The 24031-nt window shown below is 42.5% G+C and overlaps 2 protein-coding genes across 4 annotated transcripts in view; both read right to left on the minus strand.

The window, feature by feature from the left end:
• SLC13A4 (solute carrier family 13 member 4) overlaps nt 1-9436 on the minus strand; it is a 38060-nt gene extending 28624 nt beyond the window's left edge. For both annotated transcript variants that reach the window (XM_073322025.1, XM_073322035.1), the window contains exons 1-2: nt 8452-9436; nt 1005-1133 (exon numbers count right to left, since the gene is read on the minus strand). In XM_073322025.1, the coding sequence (XP_073178126.1) occupies nt 1005-1133; nt 8452-8550 (228 nt within the window). In that variant the 5' untranslated portion in view covers nt 8551-9436. The remainder of the gene's footprint in view (nt 1-1004; nt 1134-8451) is intronic.
• Nucleotides 9437-12746: 3310 nt separating this feature from the next.
• Nucleotides 12747-24031, minus strand: part of FAM180A (family with sequence similarity 180 member A) — a 33250-nt gene continuing 21965 nt past the window's right edge. Inside the window, exons 2-4 of one of the 2 annotated variants that reach the window (XR_012157063.1) lie at nt 17182-17285; nt 13320-16159; nt 12747-12886 (exon numbers count right to left, since the gene is read on the minus strand). Coding sequence is in view for 1 of the 2 variants with exons in the window: in XM_073329981.1 (XP_073186082.1) it covers nt 15815-16159; nt 17182-17285 (449 nt within the window). In the remaining variant the exon portion in view is untranslated. Of the gene's footprint in view, nt 12887-12984; nt 16160-17181; nt 17286-24031 lie in introns of those variants that run through there. The other variant, XM_073329981.1, reaches the window with a different exon arrangement.

Consider the following 24031-nt stretch of genomic DNA (forward strand, 5'->3'; position numbering starts at 1 on the left):
ACCTTAGCAAACAGCAGCAAAAAAACTCTTCCTCCCTACCAGACTCCATGTCTCCTGGCTCTCAGCTGAAAAGAACTTTATCTAGGGGTCACTCTCAGGAAATGCATTTCAAAGGGTGACTGAACTATAAAAGTGAGGGGGAAACGCACCCCACGTTCTCTCTCCCTATCCATCTCTCTTTGCCACATAAGAAGACAAAAGAAACAGCCTATCGACATTGGGAACAGATCCTCGCCTAAGAGTTTAGTCAGCAATGTATTGAAAACATGTAAGAACTTCACCTTGAACCAAGTCTAGTTTCTTAAGTTCAGAAACCATTTTATCTTTATTTTTATTGTAACCTTTTCTAACTTTAATGCCTTATCACTTGTACTCACTTAAAATCTATTTTTATAGTTAAATAAACTTGTTTTATTCTTTAATTAAAACTAATCCAGTGATGTGAATTGTTTGGGTAACTTCATTTAAGGTAGGGAACTGTTGTGTATGGATCTCCTTTGAGGGGCAACAGACTTAATATATCTGGACTGTCCAGGAGAGGGCTGGACAGTGCAGAACACGTGTTTTGGGGGAAAATTCAGGACTGGGAGTATATTGGGGTCACTTTGAAAATAGTAACCAAGGCTGGTGGAAGCCAGGGTTTGGCTGGTCTCTGCTGACAGGCTGCTGGGGTCAGAGCTGATGGACCAGGGCTGTGGCTATACAAAGACACTCTGGGTGTGACCTGCATGCTGGCAGGCTAATTGTGAGTGATCCAAGTTGGAAGCTACAGCAGCATTGCCTGACACCCAAGGTTGCAGGGCAGGGGTGACACACCCCGCATCAGTCTAGATTGCACCCTGGAATGTCATACTATGTTCCTTTTATAAACTGATGGTTGGCCTACTTTTTACATATTTAGGGCACTTAGCTGCCCTGTTATCCCTGTTGCTTTCCTAAGAATTGTTTGTTGCAAATGATTAACAGAGTAAGAAGAAGTGATTCAAAAGTACACTTTGAGCTACCTCACTGGACTTCATGACTCCAAAGAGTGGATAGAGGAAAGCAGGAACTAGGGCTGCAGCTCCGAGCGGTACCGCTTCTGAGACCCAGTACACAGCTGTCACTATCAGTACGTAGGCACATGAGGCTTCCTGTGGAGAGAAATCACTGAGGTTAGACATCGCTGAAATCACCTCTGCTGCATCAGCCTTTGCAAATGCAGAGAGGGCCCAGCCAGAGGTGACTAGATTACACCGTACCACATTATGGGGACTTTATATTATTCAATTAAATTGTTGTTTTTACTATTTATATTTCAGTTACTTTAATGCTCTTTGTTATTTGAACTGTGAACGTTTAATGCCACATTTCAGAAATAAGGGTGAAAGCCAGGCCAATGACAGCTAATTTAAACCTAGGCAGCTGAATAAGAGCTGGTGGACATTTCTAAACAAATAGAAGCAATGACAGATACTAATCTGCGTAAACATTTTCTTTGGGTTGAGTTCTGGACGGAATTTTATGCTGAGCTACAGAAAAGAAACAGTTGAATGTGGATCATAACTAGAGCCCAGGGAGTACTGTCAACAGATATTCACAAACATTGATTTGAACAAAAAGTAATTAATTTAAAGGGTATTCAAGTCCCCTGTGGTTTGCTTTCTGTTTCTTTTTCTGCAATAATTTTTGTACACAATAATTCACTGGTGGAAAAGGTAAGTGTTAGAAATACCCGTCAGTTTCACAAGAATTCATGCTAGAAGAGTTCACCTGGCTTCCTGAAAACTCTTTGTTGTTTTGGGAATCATCTAGTCCAGGAGAAGAAACAAATCACACAGCTCAAACAGGAAATTATGAGTAGTGAACACTCAAAGCAACATTCTGTGATTATTTTGTCAAAAATCTATATGGTGAAATATTTTCATACAAACCATCCAATGAATATTTTTCAGTAATGAACAATGGTAAGATTCTTAGCTGCTGTAAATGATAATAGCTCTTTAACTTCCACAGAGCTGTCAATTTACACCAGCTAAGGATCCCCAATTTGTGAAAACTGACATCTGCTTGAAGAGAATTCATGAACAGAAAAAGGGACTAAATTTGTTTAGCTGTTAGCAGGAAATATTCCAAGAACTCTAAGCATAACTCACTGAGATGCAGGTGAGCTCTGCTGAATGTCATAGAGAGTGGAGAGACACGTCTGTTTGAAAAATAAGCTGGAAGTGTGCGGTAAATTATCCGGGTTGCCTAGAAAAGGTACTGACATGGTGTTACACCAGCTATCTCCATTGCTAGAAATGTACACTAATCAAATTGTTGCCAATTCTGTTTACCCCAGAACCTTGGACAGCAATGAATTCTGTAAGATTAAGGGATGGTGTGGTTTTTCCTTTTCCTTGATATCTCTACACATCACAAATTTCAGTTTTAATTTTTGAGTGTGAGTTTGTAGCTCATGACAGTGATAGTTTTGGCTAGAGCTAGCCATCATGAAGGTCCCCAAACACTGACTTGACCACCCCTTTTTGCGACATACTCACTGATCTCAGAATCTGACACACACATACACACTCGTGTTGGAATTTCAGAAAAACAGAGCGTGATCTCAGAAGCGCTCTCTCTCTCTCTCTCTCTCCCCACACATGGATCTCAAACTCTTGGCATGAGGCCACAAAGTAAGTCACAGAGGGTGACATCCTTAACTCTACATTTCCTGGTGTTGTAGTTTTACGCTGAGCCATTTGTTACTTTTGTTTCTTAAAATTCGGAAGGTCAGCAAAGCGGCAGGAAACCTAGGATTAACTTTAGAAAAAAGAATGAAGATGCAGAGGTGGGAGTGGGGATATCTGGGAGTGAAGGAAGGGCAACATACAGTTTATGCCATTCATAACATATATTCTTTAACATAATATAGTGAAAAGTTTAGAGATTGGAGCTAGCCTGAAATTTTCTTTTTTAGACTGTGCCAAAGTCAGACAAATTTCCATTGAATTTAATGAAGTATGCACCTGGGATATGGCTCACTGCCATTATTAGCTATTTAGAGAGATGGAAGGTATCCTTATTCACATGGCAATCATCTTGCTTGTTTCTCTTTTCAAAACTAAAACATGACTGATAAGGTCCAAATCTACAAACCACATGGAAACATACATTTGAATTATTTGATGTACATGTTTATGAATTTGAAGTGATCACACAATAAAAATAAATTCTTGATTGCCTTCAAAATCTTATATTTAAAAAGCTGTGTAACCTCTTAATGCTACACAAAATGAAGAGTAAACTGATAGAACACAGGTTGTGTAGTGCAGAGAATTAATCCACTTTCTGTAATCTATGGAGACAAGCTAAATGTAGTCTAGGCCAGAGTCACATGGTTAATCAATTTAATGACATTAACCTAGAAGTCAATGGCTTGTCAGCCACATCACCAAATACTTTTAGACTTTATAGTCAATTTTCAAGAGACACCCAGGAGTAGGATCTCATTCATAGTCTGTGTGTGCTTGGCTCCATCCCTGCAGCATTCCCCTCCTGGCACAACATGGTGATGTAGGCATGCCATCTAGGGTTGCCATCATAGTTGCTGGAATTAGGAGTATTGGGGGTGCTGCCACACCCCCTGGCTTGAAGTGGTTTCCATCATATATAGGATTTACCTGTCCAGGTTTTCCCAGGATCATCCTTTTCTTGAGTTAGCTGTCCTGGGAAAGCTGGATGGTGCTCAGTACTCACTGCCAGCTGTCCAGTTTCATGGGCTCAGGCTCATCCTAGATGTCCCGTTTTTTGTTACCTCAGAAGTGGCAACCCTAATATCACCCTCATCTCCCTCTTGCTTCTCCCAACTAACTTGTTCACATCCTGAAGTCATATTCCCCTTCCTGGTGTCCAGTTTATTGAGTCTTTATAAATATAGTTTCCTTTGGTCTCTCAGGTTCAAATCCTTCTTCCTGGTTAAAGAATTCCACAGCCCTCCTTTGTGGGGCTACGCAGTGCTTCTCCCTTGTTAAGGGACTTTCTTGTTAAGCCCTCCTGCAATGGTTCAAGTCATCTTCACCAACCCACCAGCAGGCAGGTTCTAGCACTGCTGCTCAGTGCCTCAATTCTTCTGGTTCTTCAGAGACTTCTGTTTTTATCACCACCCACACAAGGCATGATTTGAGCCACACCACTTGCCTGTCATCGGACTGCTGATTTTTCTCCACCTAGGGAAGTGAGCTAAGTGTGTCATAGTTGGGGCTAGACCCAGAATCCCTTAAAAGACCAGTCACCCTTTGACACAGTCTCATTGAAAAGCTCACAAAAGCCCGGATGAAAAGACTTCCAGTGACTTCAATGTGCTTTGTGTAAGCAGGGAAATAGTCCCACTATTGTGGGGAACTTTCCTGGCTTCTGCACTACCCCAGTGAAGTGGGCTAGCGAAAGAATCTGAGTCCTCGCTCCCACTTCCTTTACCCAGTGGCCTCTCTGTCCTTGAGGACTCCCCTTCCACTCTCCTGTCTGGCAGAGTCCTCGTAACCCCAACAAGGCTGGGCCCAGGATTACTGGAGGGCTCGACCCCCAACCCTGCTGTGGTCACCTAGGACAGGGGCTAGGGTGTCCCCACTCCGGGGTACTCTCTCTGCACCGGGCACTTCTCTGACCCACTGACCATTAAATACAAGTTAAAGCAAATGCAAGTTATTTAATCAACAATTAATTTTAAAAAGAATAAGTGAAAAAGAGAAAGGTTAAAGGAAACACATCAACCCGCTCTGTGGGTGGGAACATCACAAACAGTGTCTCTGGAATGTCAGGGCAGTTCACAGTCTCTTCTTTGTAAGTCCCAGGCCTCCTTCTCAGGGTCCTGGTTTCCCATAGATCCTTCCCCTTTTAGTACTGGGAGCTAGCCAACCAAAACACCCCCACTGAATGTTAGTAAGGTGGCAACAGTCCCCTTACATTTGGATTAGGCCTCTTGATTTAGTGAGGGCAGAATTGCAGCCTGGGAAAAAGTGTCATAAATCAAGTCAAGTCATAAATCAAGTGCCCAGGCTGTTCTGCATGTTGCTATTGATTCTCACCTGTGACATGGCAGTGACAGGAGTCCAAATGTTGGACAAACATACAAAAGGATGGTGACAAGGAAAAAGTAGTACAAGATACTTAAATTAAACACTAAGCACATTTTTACAGGTTTCTTTATTTTTCTCTCTGTTGCTTATTTAGAAGCCTGAAAAAAAATTCTGCTGACAATTTTCTCCCTTCCCATTTAACATACAGTGGATCTCTCCATACGTTTGTCAGAGGCCATGAAATTAACACAACTCTATTTGTTTACTCCCTAGTTAGTGCAGCCCCATCATTGACAACAAGAGCAATATAGACTTAGATAGGATACAGTGCATGAACCTGCACTCAGAGCCTCCGGGAGCCATTTAACACATTTCTGTAATGTTTATTAGTTAAGTTCTGCTGCAGAACAAAAGCACTGAGTTTGGGTAGGTCCTACATGAGAAAGAGTGACCATTTGAAAAAAGAATCTTGGTGGAACGAAGAGTGTTTTACTTTGCTTACAGTAAATATGTAAAATCTTAAGGATATTCTTTGCCAAAAATAATTTGAATCAGATAATATGTTGATCCTAAACTACTTCCCCTTTCAAAAGTATGTGATATCATTTTTTAATACATACATGAAGCAGAGCTCTGTGTGGCTTGAAAGCTTGCCTCTCTCACCAACAAAAGTTGGTCCAATAAAAGATATTACCTCACCCACCATATCTCTCTACTATCCTGGGACCAAAACATCTGCACACTTTCTCTAACCCTTTTTTGGTGAGGTAAATAACGTATAATAGTAAAAATGAGGTCGCACACAGTTTACGTGGGCTGGAGGAAAAGTTGAATCTGTTACGAGAGAGAGAGAGAGGATGGGCACTGATGCTTTTTGCTCCCTAAGAACAAGTGTCTCCTCAATTTCCAAACAAAAACAGAATAAAGTCCATTTTGAAAAGGAAGAAAACTTAGCTGTAAGTGCTTGGGGAGAAAAGTGTCCACAATAACCGCTGTATGATAATCTCTGCTAAAGACTTAATCAGCTTCTGTAGCAGCTTGGGCTATTTATTCTGCAAGTGCTTTAAGACGGCTTGTTTCTATGCGAAACCATGCTAATCTCTTCTATTTAACTTTTATTTATTTATTTATTTATTCATTGGTAACCAGAGTGGCTAAGTATTGAAGCGAGGTTGTGTCTAGTGAAGTGTTAGCTGTTTCCACCCCCTCCCTTCTCCTCACACAGCCTAAAGGGGCTACAAAATCCACAGCTGCAGAGGGGCCTGGACCAGGGAGTAGGGAAGCAGAAGGCCATGGCGTGGGATATATATATAGAAAGGCTTTGGTGAAATGACTCTACTTCTACCAACGCCATCTCAATTAGCCCTGTGGCAGAAGAAAGGCAGGACTGTAGGCAGCCATGTTACAATCCCTGACTAAAGATAATGATTAAATTTTTCGTCATTGTAGAATCTGCCATTTTAGGATCTTAAAGCATGAATGAAGTAGCCTCCCACCAACCCTATGAGGTAGGAAGGCATTTACCAGTTATGTAGATGGGGAAAACAAGGTAAGATTTTTTTGGGGGGAGATGCGATTTTTTGAGTGTCCAACTTGAAAGAGCTTGAAAAGGTCTGATTGTCAAAGGGTGGGTGCGCAGCACTTGCTGAAAGCCAGGTCCCTTTCAAGTCGGGTACCCAAATTCAAGAGACTTTTGAAAATCTTGGACTTACCCAAGATCATACAGTGATTCAGTGGCAGGAATGAAAACCTGATCTCGATCCTCATTCCTGTGCTTTTTCCATCACCCTATATGCTTCCTCTTTTTAATTCAAATAAGACTAATATGAACCAAAGTACACAATCTTTTGCCATGTTCTTTGAATCCTAGTCTGTCCCCCGGCACATTATGTTGTCTGTTTACTGCACCCAGCACTGCTTGCTTCTCTTGGAGAGGAAGGCCTATGTGTGAGTGAATGGATTCAGTGTGGCAGTGGGTCTGGCAGCATGAGGTGGGGGGGTGTAATTCATATAACCAAATGTTATTCCCAGTGTTGGACTGATACTGTCAATGGAACTGGCAGCTGGTAGAAACATAAATCCTGTGTTAACTTCAATTTTCATGAGAAAGACAGAAAAATAGTATAATTGATTAATGGAACAGGACAAAATCAGTTAAGGGTTCATTTAATCTTCGATTTTTAAGGAGGAATTATAATCAGTGGAGAGCAAGAAATAAAAACGACATTAAAATACTTGAGTAGTATCCTGTCAGCTAAGTTTATTAGTATTCTGCCATGAAGTCTGGAGCAATAAAAGTTACTGCAAAGTCCAACGCAAAACTCTCTGGTGTTGGAACAGTCCCATTCTGTGAATCCTGATTGTTTTTCCCATCAAACCCTATGGCTATATTCCAAAAAGGGATGGATAATTTTATGGCTATTAATAATATTTCTATTTACGCCTATGGTAATATATATCCTCACTGAAGCAGGAGAGTTTGAGTTGGTCATTAGCAGGAGTCAGGAAGGAATTTTGCTCCCAAAGTAAGGTACCACACCACTGGCCAGTTGTATATTTATTTATAGGTATCTATATGGGGATCACCACCATAGATTTTTGAATACCTCACAAACATTAACTAATTAAGCCTCAACATCCCTATGAGGTAGAGAAGCGTTATTATCCTCCATTTTACAAATGGGGAAACACAGGCACAGAGAGTTAAAATGACTAGGCCAAGGACAGGAAGTCCCTGGCCAGTGTCAGGAATGAAAACCAGATTTCTCAGCCCCCAACCACAATTCCTCCATTTTGTGCTGTTGTGCCTTTCTCTGAGACTTCAACACTTAGCTACTGCCAGAAGTGCAATACTGGACTAGAGAAACCAAGGTCTGACATGCAATAGCAAATGCTGTGTATGTTCCTACATTTCTATCACTGAATCCTGGCTCCATTCTTTACAGCTGTCCTATAAAAACTCAGTCTAATTTGAAAGTCCCCAGACAACCTGCTGTCATTACTAGCCTTATGACACCTGATAAAATTTTTAAATGAATGCTTGTTAAAGATAATGCCATATATAGTCTGTATTTTTGTCACACTTTAAAAAAAAAACATATTTGATGCATTTTCCTGAAAACAGGAACTTTTTCAGCTTCAGTGCTGATTCCCCACCTCTGCTTGTGACATCATATTTGGTTGCTAGGGAGACTACTACTCTTGCTTCTAAATAAATCATATTTCTAAGTTCTACAAAGGGGCATCATCAGCTCATTGCCCTGTAGGAATAATTGCTCTCTAAAGTCCCTCCTGCCCCCCATTTTCCTGCAGCACACCTGCTTAGGATGGTTACCCTGCAACTCACCATCACTCTCTTTGCCCAGCTGTTCCATAAGCTTTATTAAAAAGGAAACAATAATGTACTTACACTAGTGGGGTATAAAAGTGGCAGAGGAAGCAGCAGAAGTGGAATGAGCACAACCAGCAGCAGGTTTCTGGCCCTGAGGAGCTCCTTCACCAGTGCCATAATGCTTCACTTCCTGGTGGCTCTCCTCCTTGGATTTGTCCTTGTTTTCCTCAGATGTTTCTACTTCAGCTCCAGGTCCTTCTTCAGCTTTGCCCTGATGTCTCCGAAAGGGTTCTGACTGTACTGTGTCAACTCCTTTCCCCACCTTCCTGCCCCTAAAATTTCTTTGTTAATATATTTATTCTTTTTTTTCTGTTATATTTTAAAGAAACGCTATCAAATTTGCTAACCTTTTTATCAGGTTTATGTAGGACTTACTAGCATATCCTTATGATTGTCACACCATAACTTACAGAGGTTTGCAAGCTGGAACATAGTGGTCTTTTTCGGTATTGGTGTTTTTATTCAGAATCAGGGAAGTTGCTGCATTGCCTTCTCATCCCTGTTTTATAAAGCCTCTGTTCCTTCCATCATCTGGTTTTCAGTGGTGTAAGTCTTGCTTTTGGTAGACCAAATCTGATACCTTCATAGCCACCCACAGTATGCTCTAAAGCCTCTCTTCAGTAATACTATAGCCTGAGTTTTCCAACACTGGATTTCTTTTCTTCCTGGGAAATTGTTAGTAGCAACAGTTTACAGTTTAAATTACTGAAGGAAAGATGTAGTAGTCTTTCTTAAAGTCTTCCTGCTTTTAATGATGTGCTTTGTTCAGATTTCTTCTTTATAATTTTCTTTTTGACTTTGAATTTACCTTTCCCCTACTTTTTCTTCAGCCTGGAATTCGCAGGGCAGCAGTTCTTGAAAAGATTATCCTCGGTCTCAAGATAAAAAAAAACTTGTTAAAAAGGCTCGTCCAACTATAATTCGCCAGTAAGGAGGATGGAAAATGGTAGAGCCTCCGCCCACCATCCAAAAGCCAATCAGGATGCTTGAGAAGACAAACAACCTCCTCTCACAAAGAAAGGCCTTTTTTTAGTTGCTGAACAGTGTGATTATTTCAAGGCCTAGGACCTGCTGATAAAAAAACAAACATTGTTTTCTGTAGAACATACTTTCTCTTTCATGATCATTGTTGCTTCATCATGGGGGCTATTAATTTATAAGGGATGTGCTGCAATCTGTGCCACACTAACATCAGCCAGACTCCATGGAAATTAGATGGAAATTCAGAACCTAATGCTCCCCAGCCACAGGGTTCTAATGGCTTAGCATCAGGAGCACCTGTTAGGCTACAGATATTCAGGCCTGTCTGTAAAGGCCTATACTCTAAGAATTTAGGTGTATTCTTATCACTTGGCTAGTTATAGAGATATAAAAGAAAGAATCAAAATCACTGTCTGCTGGTGTAAGAGCCTTCTTTTACTGTGACAGTCTGAGGCCTGTTCTTAGGCTAAGGCCTTTGGCTAAACAGCAGAGGCAGCCATAAGCTGGGAAGCGACCGTTACATCCTCACATTCCAAACTAGTCACATTGAAATAAGGTGCTATTGGGCTGTTAGGAACACAATCCTGTCCTGATAGTGCCTATCACCTCCAGAGAAAGGGAAGTGCCTAGAAAATGTAAAAGGAAACTTAGTTTGATAGCATCCTGTCTGGCAAGAACTCACTTACCAATAGCTGGGATGTGAAATCCTCATTTCTGTGTTTGTTCTGTCACTGTAGTCCCCATTTCCCTATTGTTTGTCTGCATAATCTCTGTCTGGTTCTGTGATTGTTCCTGTCTGCTGTATAATTATTTTTTCTGGGTGTAAACTAATTAAGGTGGTGGGATATAATTGGTTAAATAATCATGTTACAATATGTTAGGATTGGTTAGTTAAATTTCAGTAAAATGATAGGTTAAGGTATAGCTAAGCAGAACTCAAGTTTTACTGTATCGTCTGCAATCAATCAGGAAGTGAGTGGGGGGGTGGGAAATGGGAACAGAGAATGGGGGTGGGGAAATTGGAATCATGTTTTGCTAAGGGGGGGATGGGAACAGGGACACAGGTAAGGCTCTGTGGTGTCAGAGCTGGGAAGGGGGACACTAAGGAAGAAAACTGGAATCATGCTTGCTGGAAGTTCACCCCAATAAACATCTAATTGTTTGGACTTTGGGTATTGTTGCTCTCTGTTCATGCGAGAAGGATCAGGGAAGTAAGTGGGTGAAGGAATAAACCCCCTAACAGCACCTCTATTAGCTCATCCTTTTAGCGTTGAGCTTGATATCATTACTGAGGAATGGGCTGACAGTACTTGAAATGTAAGAGGCATGTTGAATCCACTGGCCTGCTGCATCCATAGGCTGCAGGGATCCATTAGGGTGTACATCTCAAGCATCCAGAATTTCCTGGGGAACCACACAGTAGATACAGGTTTTTTGGGGGGGTCATGTTCCAAAACAGGTTCAAATCGTCCAACATCTGCTCCATCCACCCTGGACACCAGTCAGTCCTGCTGACAGCCCGAGAAAAAGCTTTGCTGTACAGGCTGAGCCCAGACAGCTGTGTGTGCACCTCGACTGGTGGCTGCAGCAGGGCTGGCTGGATGTCAGCACCTGCTCACAGGCCAAAGGGCTGGCTCAGCCCAACCAATAGCAAAGAAAAATTATTCCTCCTCCTGTGCTCTCCCATTACCACCCATAGGCTTGGAATTACTCATTTTCCCACAGCTGCAGTCCCCTACCACTAATGTCTGAGAGGCTAGTGAATAAGGGAATTGGAGCTGAAGGATAGAGATGGGGAAAGTGGCAGCAATGAAGAGAGATGGACTCATGAAAGGAGACGGGAGGCAAATAAAGGATATTTGGGTGTAAGAGGAAAAAATGAAGTCTGTCCCTTTGCCCCTCTTTGAGGTCATTATTATCCCTTATTGACCCCACACTGTAGAACTGGGAATCTGAGAGCTATGCACAGTCTGGTCAAGAATTAAAAACACAGAGTCATGTTCTCCATTGCCTTGCATCTTGTCAACGATACCTATGCAAAGTGGATGTAAAAAGCCACCATTCTGACATGGCAGAAGGTAAGCGACTGCACAAAATGCAGGACAGTGGAGAATATGGCCTACAGAAGCAGTCTTCTGGGGGGTAAATCCAGAATTATAAGTGATGCTGCAGTGAAATATTCACTTCTTGCTGCTGTGGCCCATGTGCTAAGGAGGAGACATCTGAAGTTGCCATAAGTGTTTTTTAATTCCACTGGACCATGAAGCTACCACAAAGGAGCAGTGTTGCAATCCATGACAGTTTGTTTTTGTATGACTGAGGGTATGGCATAGAACTATCTTAAGGACAATGGGTCTTTGTTGCACTAGAGAAGCAATGAGTTTTGTGAAAGTCACAGTCAGTGGGTATGAGATTGAGGTAGGGAGAGCCAAAAAATTCCAGGCTTTAACCAAAGAGCTCGGGAATAAAGATGACAATAGTGCTTACTTCTCTCCCTGGAAGATCAGACAATCTGTGCATGTGTCTGAGTGAATCTAGGAGAGATACTGTGCTGGGAGGGTTCTCCTGAGTCAGTGCTCCACTGCACAGAGCTCCATGCCCTGCCCTCTCTCCTAGCTGAAGGAACTCTTCTTCTTATCTCTTACCTCCCTCCTTCCAAAACGAGGGACCATATCCCCTTCTCTGTTCTACCCTGGCTCCTATGCATAGCTCTGTATCCTCTGCCTGGAGGAATGAGAGAGACCCCATGGGACTATTGATCCATTTGCTCAGTGCTTTCCCCTTTGCCAGAGTGGGGAGTGCCTCTGCACGGCCAGAGAACTGTGAGTGCCAAATGTCTTGCACTGAACAATAGGGTCTTTGATGCCAACAGGCCACAAACATCCATTTTTGGTGAAACATTGTGGACTGCTGAAAACTTGTGTGGCCAATCACTTGATTATTCTTAATGTAAGGGGAAAGAGATCCAGCCACCAGAATTATCCTGATGTCCTGGCAGTGTGGTTATCAAAGCTGGTTGAAACATTTCCCACAGAGTAATTTTCCATCAGAAAATGCAGTTTGATTGAAATCAAAACATTTGGTCGAAACGTGTCAATTTCAACAACATTTTTTGATGGAAGAACATTGAGATGATTCATTTCATTTTGGTAATGTTGAAATGTTTAGTTTCAATAAGGCAAAAACAGTTTTGTTTCATTTTTTGCTATGTTAATTTTAATATTTTATATCAATATATTATATTTAATATTTTATAATACAATGATGCAACATGAAAATGAAATATTGTTTACCTTTTTGAAACAATTAAAAATGAAAATGAGTTTCAAAGTGTTGACATTTCCTGTTGAACAGAAATCCCGTTTCCTGCCCATCTCTAATAGTTATGCTTTGTGGGGATGGAGCTCCACAGATTGAAAGATATCCAGGGACTGAGAGCATGCTGCAGGGTAGTTAAATAGCAAATCAGCTCCTGAAATAAAGGCATGTTACATCTGCAAGTTGCCACATATCCTCAGTGGAGTTACTTCCTTTAACAAATACACCAAACAGTCAAATAGTTCTCGGTTATAGTTTTATTATTTCATTAATGATTCTGTATTAAATAAACTTGGGCAATCTGAGTGACACAATAGTATTTCTCTTTTGTTACATTATCCACAGAAACTGGGCCAAAAGGGAGGGGAAAACAAACTTGAGAAGACTTAATTTAACAGTGAAGAAATAAAGATGATCTGTAAAGTACAGTAATCCACGGGGAATGGTAGGATGTTCTGAGCAATGTTTGTACAGATAATTTTCTGAGGGGCTTATGATGCTCACTGGCAGATGAACCTTGTATGCATTATAATATCACCTGATGTGAGGGAGACCTCTCTGTGTAGTCAATTATACTTAAAACTTACTGCCTCAGTCCTGGTTGTTGTCACAGTAGGGAAGAACCACTGGACTATGGAGGGAGCTCCTGAATGCTCTAGTTCCAGTCTCTCCCAGCAGATGTCACTCTAGGAAATGGAATAGGAGCACAGAGTAAAAACAGGGTGATCACTCATGGTAATTACCCTCCGTGAGCAAATTAATTATACAACAGGGTAATTTTAAAAAGGAAAAAAACGATGGTTTGTGTTTGCTTTTAAGAAATAAGGCATATATGGGCGCTCCCCTCTACTCCCGTTCCATGCCGCTCTGGAAAAAAAGAGTAATCCGCAAGTTTGTGAAATAGGTGAGGGTGGTTTCCCAGAACGGTGCAGAAGAGACATTACATGTGGGACATCTGCTGGCCTACTTGTGGTGGTGGGAGTTTGGGAAAGGGCATTCTGGAAGACTGACATCCTTTTTGGGGAAGCGTTAATTAATAAAGGTTGTAGCATATGGCAGTTTGGCTAGCAATGAGTTGCATTGCTCCGGGCACAGGAGTGGAAGGTATGTATTGCTTTTCATTTGGAAAGTTTCTGTTAGATGTGTTAAGTGTAGGCCAGCTGTGGTGTTTTTGTGTCTAAATACTCTTTCACACACAAATACAATTAGCTACACCTGTTGTTAAAGATGCCTCACACTTTCCATTATAAAACCCTATTTTCAGTTGTTTATAACTTTGCAAAACTCTAAAGAGCACCAGCTACTCTAAACAGCACCAGCAGGTGAAGGTCCCACAGTGGCCATACACCAGCTGAGGACTGCCAGAGCATATTGTCCTCTGATAACTCCCCCTGCTTGCCCTAGACTGTCCCCAACACCCTGTCTGCAGTGGAAGCTGCACAGAGGGAAGTGTAGGAGGTGGCTCTGCTGGCTCCACATTTAATGGGAAATCATCCACCTAGTGGAATATCCCCACAATAAGGGACTTGCAGGAGATTTCTGCTCTTTTTTGTACGGCCTGAGTGATACAAAAGGAGCAGGGTGGGACACAGAGTCTGGCCCTTAAAATCCAAACTATTTCCCTCGCCGGTTTTAGTTTGGGCCTGTCTCTATTTATAAAGTTTAGAAGATTAAGTAAAGTGGATGATTAAAGAGAGAAAGACTGAGTGTAGTGCGTGAGAGTAAGTGAGAGAGGGCACAGGTGCAAATATTAAGGGGGTAACAGCTTTTTAGAAGTGCTCAGAAACTATAGTGAGACATGTTAGAAATACCTAACATAGGTAGATAAACAGCATTAGTATAACCTGTTTTAAACCTTAAGACATTGTCACTAGAACAGGTTGAACTGTTCATTGCAAATAATTTATCAGATGAATACCTTTCCTCTGCCCATGAATTATCCATAAAAGTCTTGATTTTTACACCCTTCACAAAGATCAGGGATGTTCTGAACCAGGAGATTGGTTCAGCCACTTCGAGTTATAGGGACAAGCTGAAAAGTGTAATTGTTACATTAATCTAGGCTCTGATCCTGCTGTTGACACCACATGGACAGATAGTTGCAGGCTCAGAGCCATGTGCAAATAATGGAAGGACCTTTATAGACTGGCTGTGAGAGCTCTTCTGGGGAGAATGCACACACAAATAACAGTGTGTCCTTCCACAAACAAATATTCTTGTGAATAAAAACTGGCTCAACCCAATGTATGTGAACGAGAGATTAAAATAGGTTGCCAATACCTGGGAAGCGAGTCAGTTAGTTTGAGTTACAAGAATATTGCTGATTTTACTCTTCCCATAGTCTCCAAGCTCTAACTGCCAGGAAGCGTCTTCATTTTATAGTGAGCTTGTGTCTCACTCTCTCTCTCTTTTTACACCCCATTAGGTGGCAGCAAAACTCCTATCTTTTTTCTAGCCAGGAAGGTAGGATTCCTCAGCACACTCTCCTTCTGAGCTTGCTTTGCAAACTAGTTAGCAGAGTAAACTCCCCTCCACCCCCAAGACAGCTCAGGCCCAAATTATCCGAGACATAAAGCCATTAACTTTGTTGATATTACACCAGGGATGGACTTGTTTAATGGGACTTTGAAATATCTACTACTTTCCAAAACAGGAAATGGGTTTCTAAACCTTCACCCAAAACTTGCCAGATGAGCGTGCCCTTCCTCCATCCTTTGGGAATAACTTTAAAAATATATATATTCCCTTCACCCTCAGTAACAGAACATTCTTCTTTGCCCATGTGAGAATGGATGCCAGGGACTGAAGCAGACAAGATGTTTTTCCAGTTAAACATGTTTCTATAACAATATCTCACTAGGGGGAGCTAGAGAATAAAGAATCCTTAACTTAAATCCTTAAATTTGTGAGTCTCTAAGGTGCCACAAGTACTCCTTTTCTTTTTATGGATACAGACTAACACGGCTGCTACTCTGAAACCTTAACTATGCGTAGACTTAAATTGTTTACAGAATAAAGTGGTGGACATGCTATGTGTCCCCTTATCAGCAGAGCTTGTTGCATTCTTGGTGTATAAACTCCTTCAGTGCAATGGCTTTTTGCTGTATGAGAACATCAAGTCATGCTTCAGGGCCTTGTAGAGACTGATGAAGGATTCGGCCCAAGAGTTCTTCTGGTGCTTCGAAGATCGAGCTGCCCTGTAGGCTGTGTAGACCATGGTCAAGACTGTCCTTTCAAAATCTTCTTTCTTTAGTTCCCTCGGGTAGTCAGACAGCCTGGCACTCAGCCGACGAATCTCTGTGATGCTTTTGGGGATAATGTCATTGCAGACAGTGTCAAATTCTTTGGCCTTCCTCAACGAAGCCAGCTCCTCATCTTTAATGGAGATCCTCAGACCTTTGTCAATTTCAATCTCAGCTAAAAGAAACTGGTACAAAATCAGAACACAGAAAGCTATTTATCCTCTGAGAGTCTATATATAGAGTAAACATTAATTTAGAGCTTGTTCTTATTTCTTTTCTTTGGTAAAATGTAAGCAAAGAGCTAAGCCAGGATAGAGTAAAAAGACACTGTTCAAGTTGCCCTCTAAAATTCCACCACTGCACCTTAATTCCTGCCCTTCCAGTTCTGGGCCCACTACACTGCCTTACCAACACATATTAATACTGGCCTACGATACCCTTCCTTCTATAGTTCAGGATCTTATCTAGTCAGGCTGAACTGTGGCAAATCATGCAGTGGCTTTGTAATCTATACTAGGGTCAAAGCAACAGAATCAATTTCAAATGTCACCCGAACAGAGGATTTGAGCCTGCTCTGTACAGGTGAAATAGTCATGCTGTCCCGGGAGATTTGTTTTTCATTTTGATTCCTTGGCACTGCCAGGCATGGTGCTGTGCTACTAAGCATTGATTCGTTTGACACTGATGCTTTGGCTCAAGGAATCAAAATGGCACTATATGGTTATCAGTTAGGGGGCAGAGAATGGGGTATGTTCAGTGGGGGCATTGGCTCTGGATCTTGCCTTCCCTGTTGGTCCAACAGAAGTCACATCTACTGAACTCCAGGTGCCAATGTGAGGCTTACCTATGGGCTGAGGGGACTTAAATTCTTGGGAAGTTTTGTTTGTTTGTTTTAAATCAGGAGTTCACTTTGAATTGAGAGTTTCTCAAATGTAGGTATATTTTAATTTGTTGAATGTACATGTACCTAGAATCTGAAATAGAGATATTTTATACTTTAAAAAGTATATACGTCTCCAGTCTCTCTCCGTTTGGTACCAACAGTGGGCTACTAACCGTAAGAGACTGCACATGGTCAGTAATTCAGGTTTGAGGCTGGGGCAGAGCTCAGAGATAGGGTGAAATGGGGAGGCTGTGATGAATGGGAAACAATGACACTATTCCAATATAGAGACTGAAGGGTGCCCATTGCCCCCATATACTGAACCTCAAAGAGCATGTTCACATCGTCCAGCGAGTTCTGCAGCACCGGGTTCACGAGGGCTGATGATGACCATCTCTTAAACCGCTGAGCAGATGGGAAAAGCATGGCTGGAAAAAAAATCAACGGGAAGAGAGAGTTAAGCGAGTAGCACACACTAAGGGAGCCAAGGACATTTCAGTATCAGCTTTAACCAAAGTACAGTCTGTTGCAGAAAATATATTGTAGGGAACAATTTTCTACTGGGCAAAGAAATTGACTACTTGGGTTGTAAGCTTTTATTTCGAGTACAAGCTCTTTGGGGTAGGGGCCATCTTGTTGTTCTGTGTCTGTACAGTGCAACCACAATGGCATCCTGAGTCCAAGACTGGGGCTCCTAAGCACTGCGACAATACAACTACAAATAATATGACCTAGACGTTTTCTCTCTGATTCAGGATCAGAAAGGAGCCTCAGTTTGGGAATCTAATACTGTCACAGGGAAAGGACACGTCACCAGTGGTGAGCTGGAGCTGGTTCACACTGGGTCACACGAACCGGTTGTTAAATTTTGAAGCAGTTTTAAAACCGGTTGTTAACCCGCTTCCCTGCAGGGGGCACTGAGGCTTTGATGCACTCTGGCCGAGAAGTGGTGTAATTCCTCCTCCGGCTGCTGGGGGCGCTGCGCTGTGGGAGCCATGTGGGCTGCCGCATGGCCCTGGGCACGAGTCCTGGTGCTGCTGCTGCTCCCCCAACCCCTGGCCCTGGGGCTCCCGCTGCTGCCTGGTGGGTCCCCGGCTGCTCTGCTGGGCCTAGGCTGCGTTCTGCTGCTCCGAGCCGCTCTCCCCGTGAGCACCCAGCACCCTGCCTGCACCAGCCCGTCTCCAGCCACCCCCTGTCTCCAGCCACCCCCACACCCCGTGCCTGCAGCCAGCTCCTGCCGCACGCACCCCCTGCCCTGCCCGCAGCCAGCCCCTGTCTCCAGCCACCCCCGCCCTGCCCGCACCAGTCCCTACTGCACCCTCTGCCCTGCCTGCAGCCAGCCCGTCTCCAGCCACCCCCTGCCCTGCCTGCAGCCAGCCCCAGCCATACTCCCGGCACCCCCTGCCCTGCCTGCAGCCAGCCCCTGTCTCCAGCCACCCCTGCACCCCCTGCCCGCAACCAGCCCGTCTCTAGCCACCCCCGCACCCCTTGCCCGCAGTCAGCCCTGCACCCCCCTGCCCTGCCTGCAGCCAGCCCCTGCCTCCAGTCAGCCTCTGCCCTGTCTCCAGCCAGCCCCACACCCCCTTGCCTCCAGCCAACCCTGCACCCTCCTGTCTCCAGCCAGCTCCGCATCCCCTGCCCTGCCCACAGCCAGCCCTGCACCCCCTGCCTCCAGCTAGCCCTGCCCCACGCCCCTGTCTGCAGCTGGCCCCACGTCCACTGGTGCCCTGCAGTTCCCAGGGCAGTAACCCTGCACACCTGCTTCAATGAAGGGGGCAGGGAGTAGCTGGGACCCACACATTGCACACTCTAGGGTGACCAGACAGCAAGTGTGAAAAATCAGGACGGGGGGGGGGGGGGGAATAGGCACCTATATAAGAAAAAGACCCCAAAATCGGGATTGTCCCTATAAAATCGGGACATCTGGTCACCCTAGCACACCCCCAGGGAGTGGCGGGGACCCACACATGTGAAACGGAGCTCATTTCTAGTTCAGGCCCATCTTTTTAAAAAAGAACTTTAGGCAGGGTTAACACACACCCATATTTTCCCCGACAGGTCAGGCTTTTTGGTTCTTAAATCGCCGTCTGAGAGGAAAATATGGACGGGAAAATATGGACGTATGGTAACCCTACTGGTACAAAAAATACATATTGGGGCACATCCCTTACATCAGAACTTTTTATAGGGAACCGGTTGTTAAGATTTTGGCAGCTCATCACTGCACATCACCCTGTTCGGAGCCTACACATATAGTCAGGAAGTCACTCAACCCTTGTGTTGCTCAGACTCCACCTAGGATAACTGTAAGGGTAGGTCACATGGTTTCCTTGCAGGCTACCACTGAGTCTATTGGGGTGCTGACAAACAGTGTGGTTAGCACTCACGCCTCTGCAGACCAGAGAGCCACGTCTATGATATATCCAGGCTTGGAAGGATTGGATTTCACCGTACGCACACAACTGACAAAAAATATTTCCATCAACAGCAATCAAAACGTACAGACAGACGAAGTTAGAAAAATGCTGCTTTGAGAACTTATTCCAGTTTGATTTCAGGATATTTACATTGTATATTTTGACATACGATCTTAACAATTTGTGTTTTAACAGTTACAAAGCTTTAACTTTTTGAATCTCCATTTCTGTCATGTATTATTTTCTGATTCCCCCCTTTGTCTGACCCCCACACCCTGGTGGTAAAGTCCTGCAAATGTAAAAATTAAAAATCAAGAAAAAAAAATAAAATCTATAATTTCCCACAATTGTGAACATTTAAATCAATATATTATTTTTTTTAAAAATGTTTAAACGTAAACATTGATATTATCTCTCAACACTATAAAAAATAAAAATTGAATTCTGCCAAGCCTACATATATCTAATATGGACTTATCCATGGATAAGTCTGCTTAGTAAACAAAACTTTAATCACTGGGCAATTAAAATGTTAATGGCCACGCAGCTAGCAGAGATCCAGTCAAAATAATGAAGATTCATTTATAACTTTTTAGGCATTCTTTCCATGGCAGCTGTCCCATGCATAGAAACATCTACACAGGTGTGAAATTTTGTATTCATGAGTTTTCCCTATGTTGTGGAACAGGTGACCCAAGTATCTTAAGACATTGCTATAATACTTAAAAACACAGCTGGATGGATGTTTTATCTTTTAGTTTTCAAGTTTCCAGGGGAAACTAAAATCTTCTCCTAGTCTATTATAAGCATATATATTTTTCAGACTTATCACTACCTGCAATTCAAAGTTAGAGGGGGATAGAAAATAGATTGGAATTCTGGACAGATCCATAACTATTGAATCACTTCCATGTCTCTGTAATAGTGCCTTACATCTATAACTATCTCCCAGGCACTATACCAATTATGTATATATAGACCTCACTTATCCCACACAGAAATGCAACAACTATTTAACAGGAACACTGTACAACAGCTTTTGATAAAGGAAGTGAAGGATGATATTGCCAGCTGAAAGTGCACAGGGAGAATTTAGGTGGGTGGATTATTACATTGGAATCTAGCTAAGAATGATCAATATCTTTATTTTACAACTCATCCAGAAGACATCCCTTCCACAAGCAAGGCTCTCGATGTTAGGAAATTGGCACAGTGCTGATCTAAGGTATATCTACACTTTGAACTAGGGGGTGTAATTCACAGCTTGGGGAGACATACCCATGCTAGCTCTGATCCAGCGAGCCCACTAAAAATAGAGTGTAGCTGCAGGGGTGGGGGCAGCAGGAGGGACTAGCTGCCCTGAAGGTGTGTATGTACGTAGGGTGGCTAGCCCCTCCACCTCTTGTGTCACGGTGGCTACATTCTATCTTTAAGCATGCTAGCTTGATCAGAGCAAGCATGGGTACATCTCTTCAAGCTGGAATTTTCACCCCCAGTTTGAAATGTAGACACACCCTTAGAAAAGTGCCTCTTACTGAATCACTAGCTGCACTTCCTGATGTTTTCCTATCCAACAACTGACCAGGATGACATTGCTTAGTAGACTGTGAGATATAACGGGGCCAAGGCCTGAACATGATACATTTGCAAACAAGAGGCTTGTATATATTTAGAGACTGCAAACCACTCTATATGAGCCAGGTTGCATTAACTTTCTGAACTGTTCACCTGGCCCCAAATACAGATATTAAACCTTTGCTACAGTTCTTAGAAACATTTTTCTATCTTCATAAACTTTGTGTTCCTTTTTAATATTTTTATTTTTTCTTGCTCAGCATTTTAATTCAACCCCTAACCACGCACATCTTCGAACACACACACACACACACTTCAAATTCTCCTAACCCTAGTGATTTACATTTCCTTCAGGGTTTGTGTATGCATTTACAGAACGGGATTTCTGGTTTTATTTACTCAGTGTTTATGAGCTTGTAAATTTAGCACAAAAATCAAGATGGAGAAAGATTTGCAGACAGCCAGTCACAAGGAAGTCTGAATTTAATTATTATAAACTCATCTAGAAACTTTTCTGCTGACTTGACTTCCTCCTACACTTATAGCTTTGACATGAGTTACCTGTGCAGTATCAAAGAATAGCACAGGACCATTTGTGTCCATCTCTTTTCCAGTTTTTGCCCCAAAGGAGTTTCCTGTAGCATTACTAGGTATTTATATCATAGCAATGTGTATCATTTTATGATGATGATGCAGCTGATTCACATCATCCACAAAAATTGGGACCATCTGAGGGAAGGGGATTTCTGATCAATGCAGTCATATAATGCCTGATCCAACAATCATTTAAGTCAATGGAGACATTCTTATAGACTCTCCCCCTCCCCCATTTATATTATAGTGCCTAGAGACGATAGCCAAGACCTGGGCCCCATTGTGCTAGGCCCTATGCAAAACATAATAAGAGATAGTCCCTATCCTGAAAAACCTACAATTTAAATAGACAAGACAGACAAAGTGGCCAGGGGTATGACAGACCAACATAAGAGATTCCCAGATCACTTTTCAACAGTGCGTCTTGGGCAACATTCCCCTTCTCACCAAATGCAGGCTCTCATGTCCTAGGGTATCGGTGTGGGTGTGCATGGTCTTAGAAATTAGAGATGGAAGTGCCCTATTTGGTCACCCAATCCTTCCCACACAAGACTGTTTCATACAGAACATTTCCTAGTGCTTTATCTCATCTACTTCTAAAAAGACACAAGAGATGGAATTGCCACAGCTTCCCTCTGAGAACTATCCCACAAACTTTGATGAAGGCTGCTTCTGCATTAGTCTATTTGGTAACTGCGCTGCCAACTTGTAACTCATGGTGGGTCACCGTTGCTTAGATATTTAAATATACTGTACCACCAAGAGTTAAGCTTGCAATAGATTCTCTTTTAGTCATAGACTTTTATATTCAAAAAGTTTTCTTAAAGACTGTTTTCTTATTTCTAAAGGAGTGTCCTGGATTTCATTAGTATCATGATAAATATTTTTCTCCCTTTTCCAAAATTCCATTTAGGTTCACTTAAGAACTGGCCTGAACCGACAGATACTTTGTTTTTCTTTCAAATCCAGACTGCTGCTCGCCCTGTTTGCATCCCAGTAGTGATCTGAACACAAAATAAGTATTGAGCAAAATCACACAAATACAAAAATCATTCTCTTACTACCATCGTGAATCTTATCCATTTATTTCCCTTTCCTTCAGACAAGAAATCATACAAAACCCCAAGACTGACACTGGTGAGCACTATGCCAATGTATGTTTATTGCAGGGAGAACATGATACTGTTTCCAGTCTTCAGGGCTGCAAAATAAGAATCTAATCCAAATGAGATCATGACTCAGTGGTAGTTTTTCCCCATTCACTTCAATAGGCTTTGGATTATAAAACCCATGGACACTGACCCAATGGGAGTCATTCTTTTGAACCTCAGTGGGTTCTGGATCAGACCCTATCTCTCCGATATGGTGAAACAAGAAGGAAATATTTTATAGATAACTGTAATAGACAGCCACTATCCAAAAGCAGACTGGTTTCTGAAGTTTTCTCTTATACCAACTAATACAGAGAAATGTTATCTTATTTTTAATCTCATCTTGATAATATTCCTGAAACCAATGCATTTTATAAAGTCTTTTTGGGTAGTGCTGTTGTGTCCTTCCCCAAGACACACACTGAAAAGCACACTATCAGAGGCTCGTTCACCTGCACATGTACCAATGTGCCATCATGTGTCATCATGTGTCATCAATGCCCCTCTGCCAAACTGGACAGTCTCTACGTAAAAGAATAAATGGACACAAATCAGACATCAAGAATTATAATATTCAAAAACCAGTTGGAGAACACTTTAATCTCTTTGGTCACTCGATTACAGACCTAAAAGTGGCAATTCCTCAACAAAAAAACTTCAAAAGCAGACTCCAAGGAGAGACTGCTGAATTGGAATTAATTTGCAAACTGGATACAATTAACTTAGGCTTGAATAAAGACTGGGAGTGGATGGGTCATTACACAAAGTAAAACTATTTCCCCATGTTTATTCCCCCCCCACACACACACACTGTTCCTCAGACGTTCTTGTCAACTGCTGGAAATGGCCCACCTTGATTATCACTACAAAAGGTTTTTTCCCCCCTGCTCTCCTGCTGATAATAGCTCACCTTACCTGATCACTCTGGTTACAGTGTGTATGACAACACCCATTGTTTCATGTTCTCTGTGTATATAAATCTCCCCACTGTATTTTCCACTGAATTCATCCGATTAAGTGAGCTGTAGCTCACGAAAGCTTATGCTCAAATAAATTTGTTAGTCTCTAAGGTGCCACAAGTACTCCTTTTCTTTTTACTGAAAAGCAGGAAGATCTTCTAGACTCTGAATAGTCTCATTTGTTCACTTTACTAAAAAATAAATTATAAGAAAAAAACATGAAGTGCCCAAATCAGCTCTTATTTATGATAGCCTCTGCTGGAGTAGAAAAGTCTTTAGGGTAGAAATTTATGGCCATGGGAGGTTATCACAAGCTCACTCTCTCAGAGGGGCTATAGTGAGCCAGGGAGCACCTTGGCAACTGCCACAGTAGGGAGTACCCAACAGAAACAGATCTGTTTTCCCAGTCATAAACCCAAAGGAGGCCAGAAGGAGAAACACCACATGCTCTTCTTGGAGGTGATTTCTCCAGTAGAGC

The sequence above is a fragment of the Lepidochelys kempii genome, chromosome 1 (assembly GCF_965140265.1).
Source record: "Lepidochelys kempii isolate rLepKem1 chromosome 1, rLepKem1.hap2, whole genome shotgun sequence".
Taxonomy (NCBI): domain Eukaryota; kingdom Metazoa; phylum Chordata; order Testudines; family Cheloniidae; genus Lepidochelys; species Lepidochelys kempii.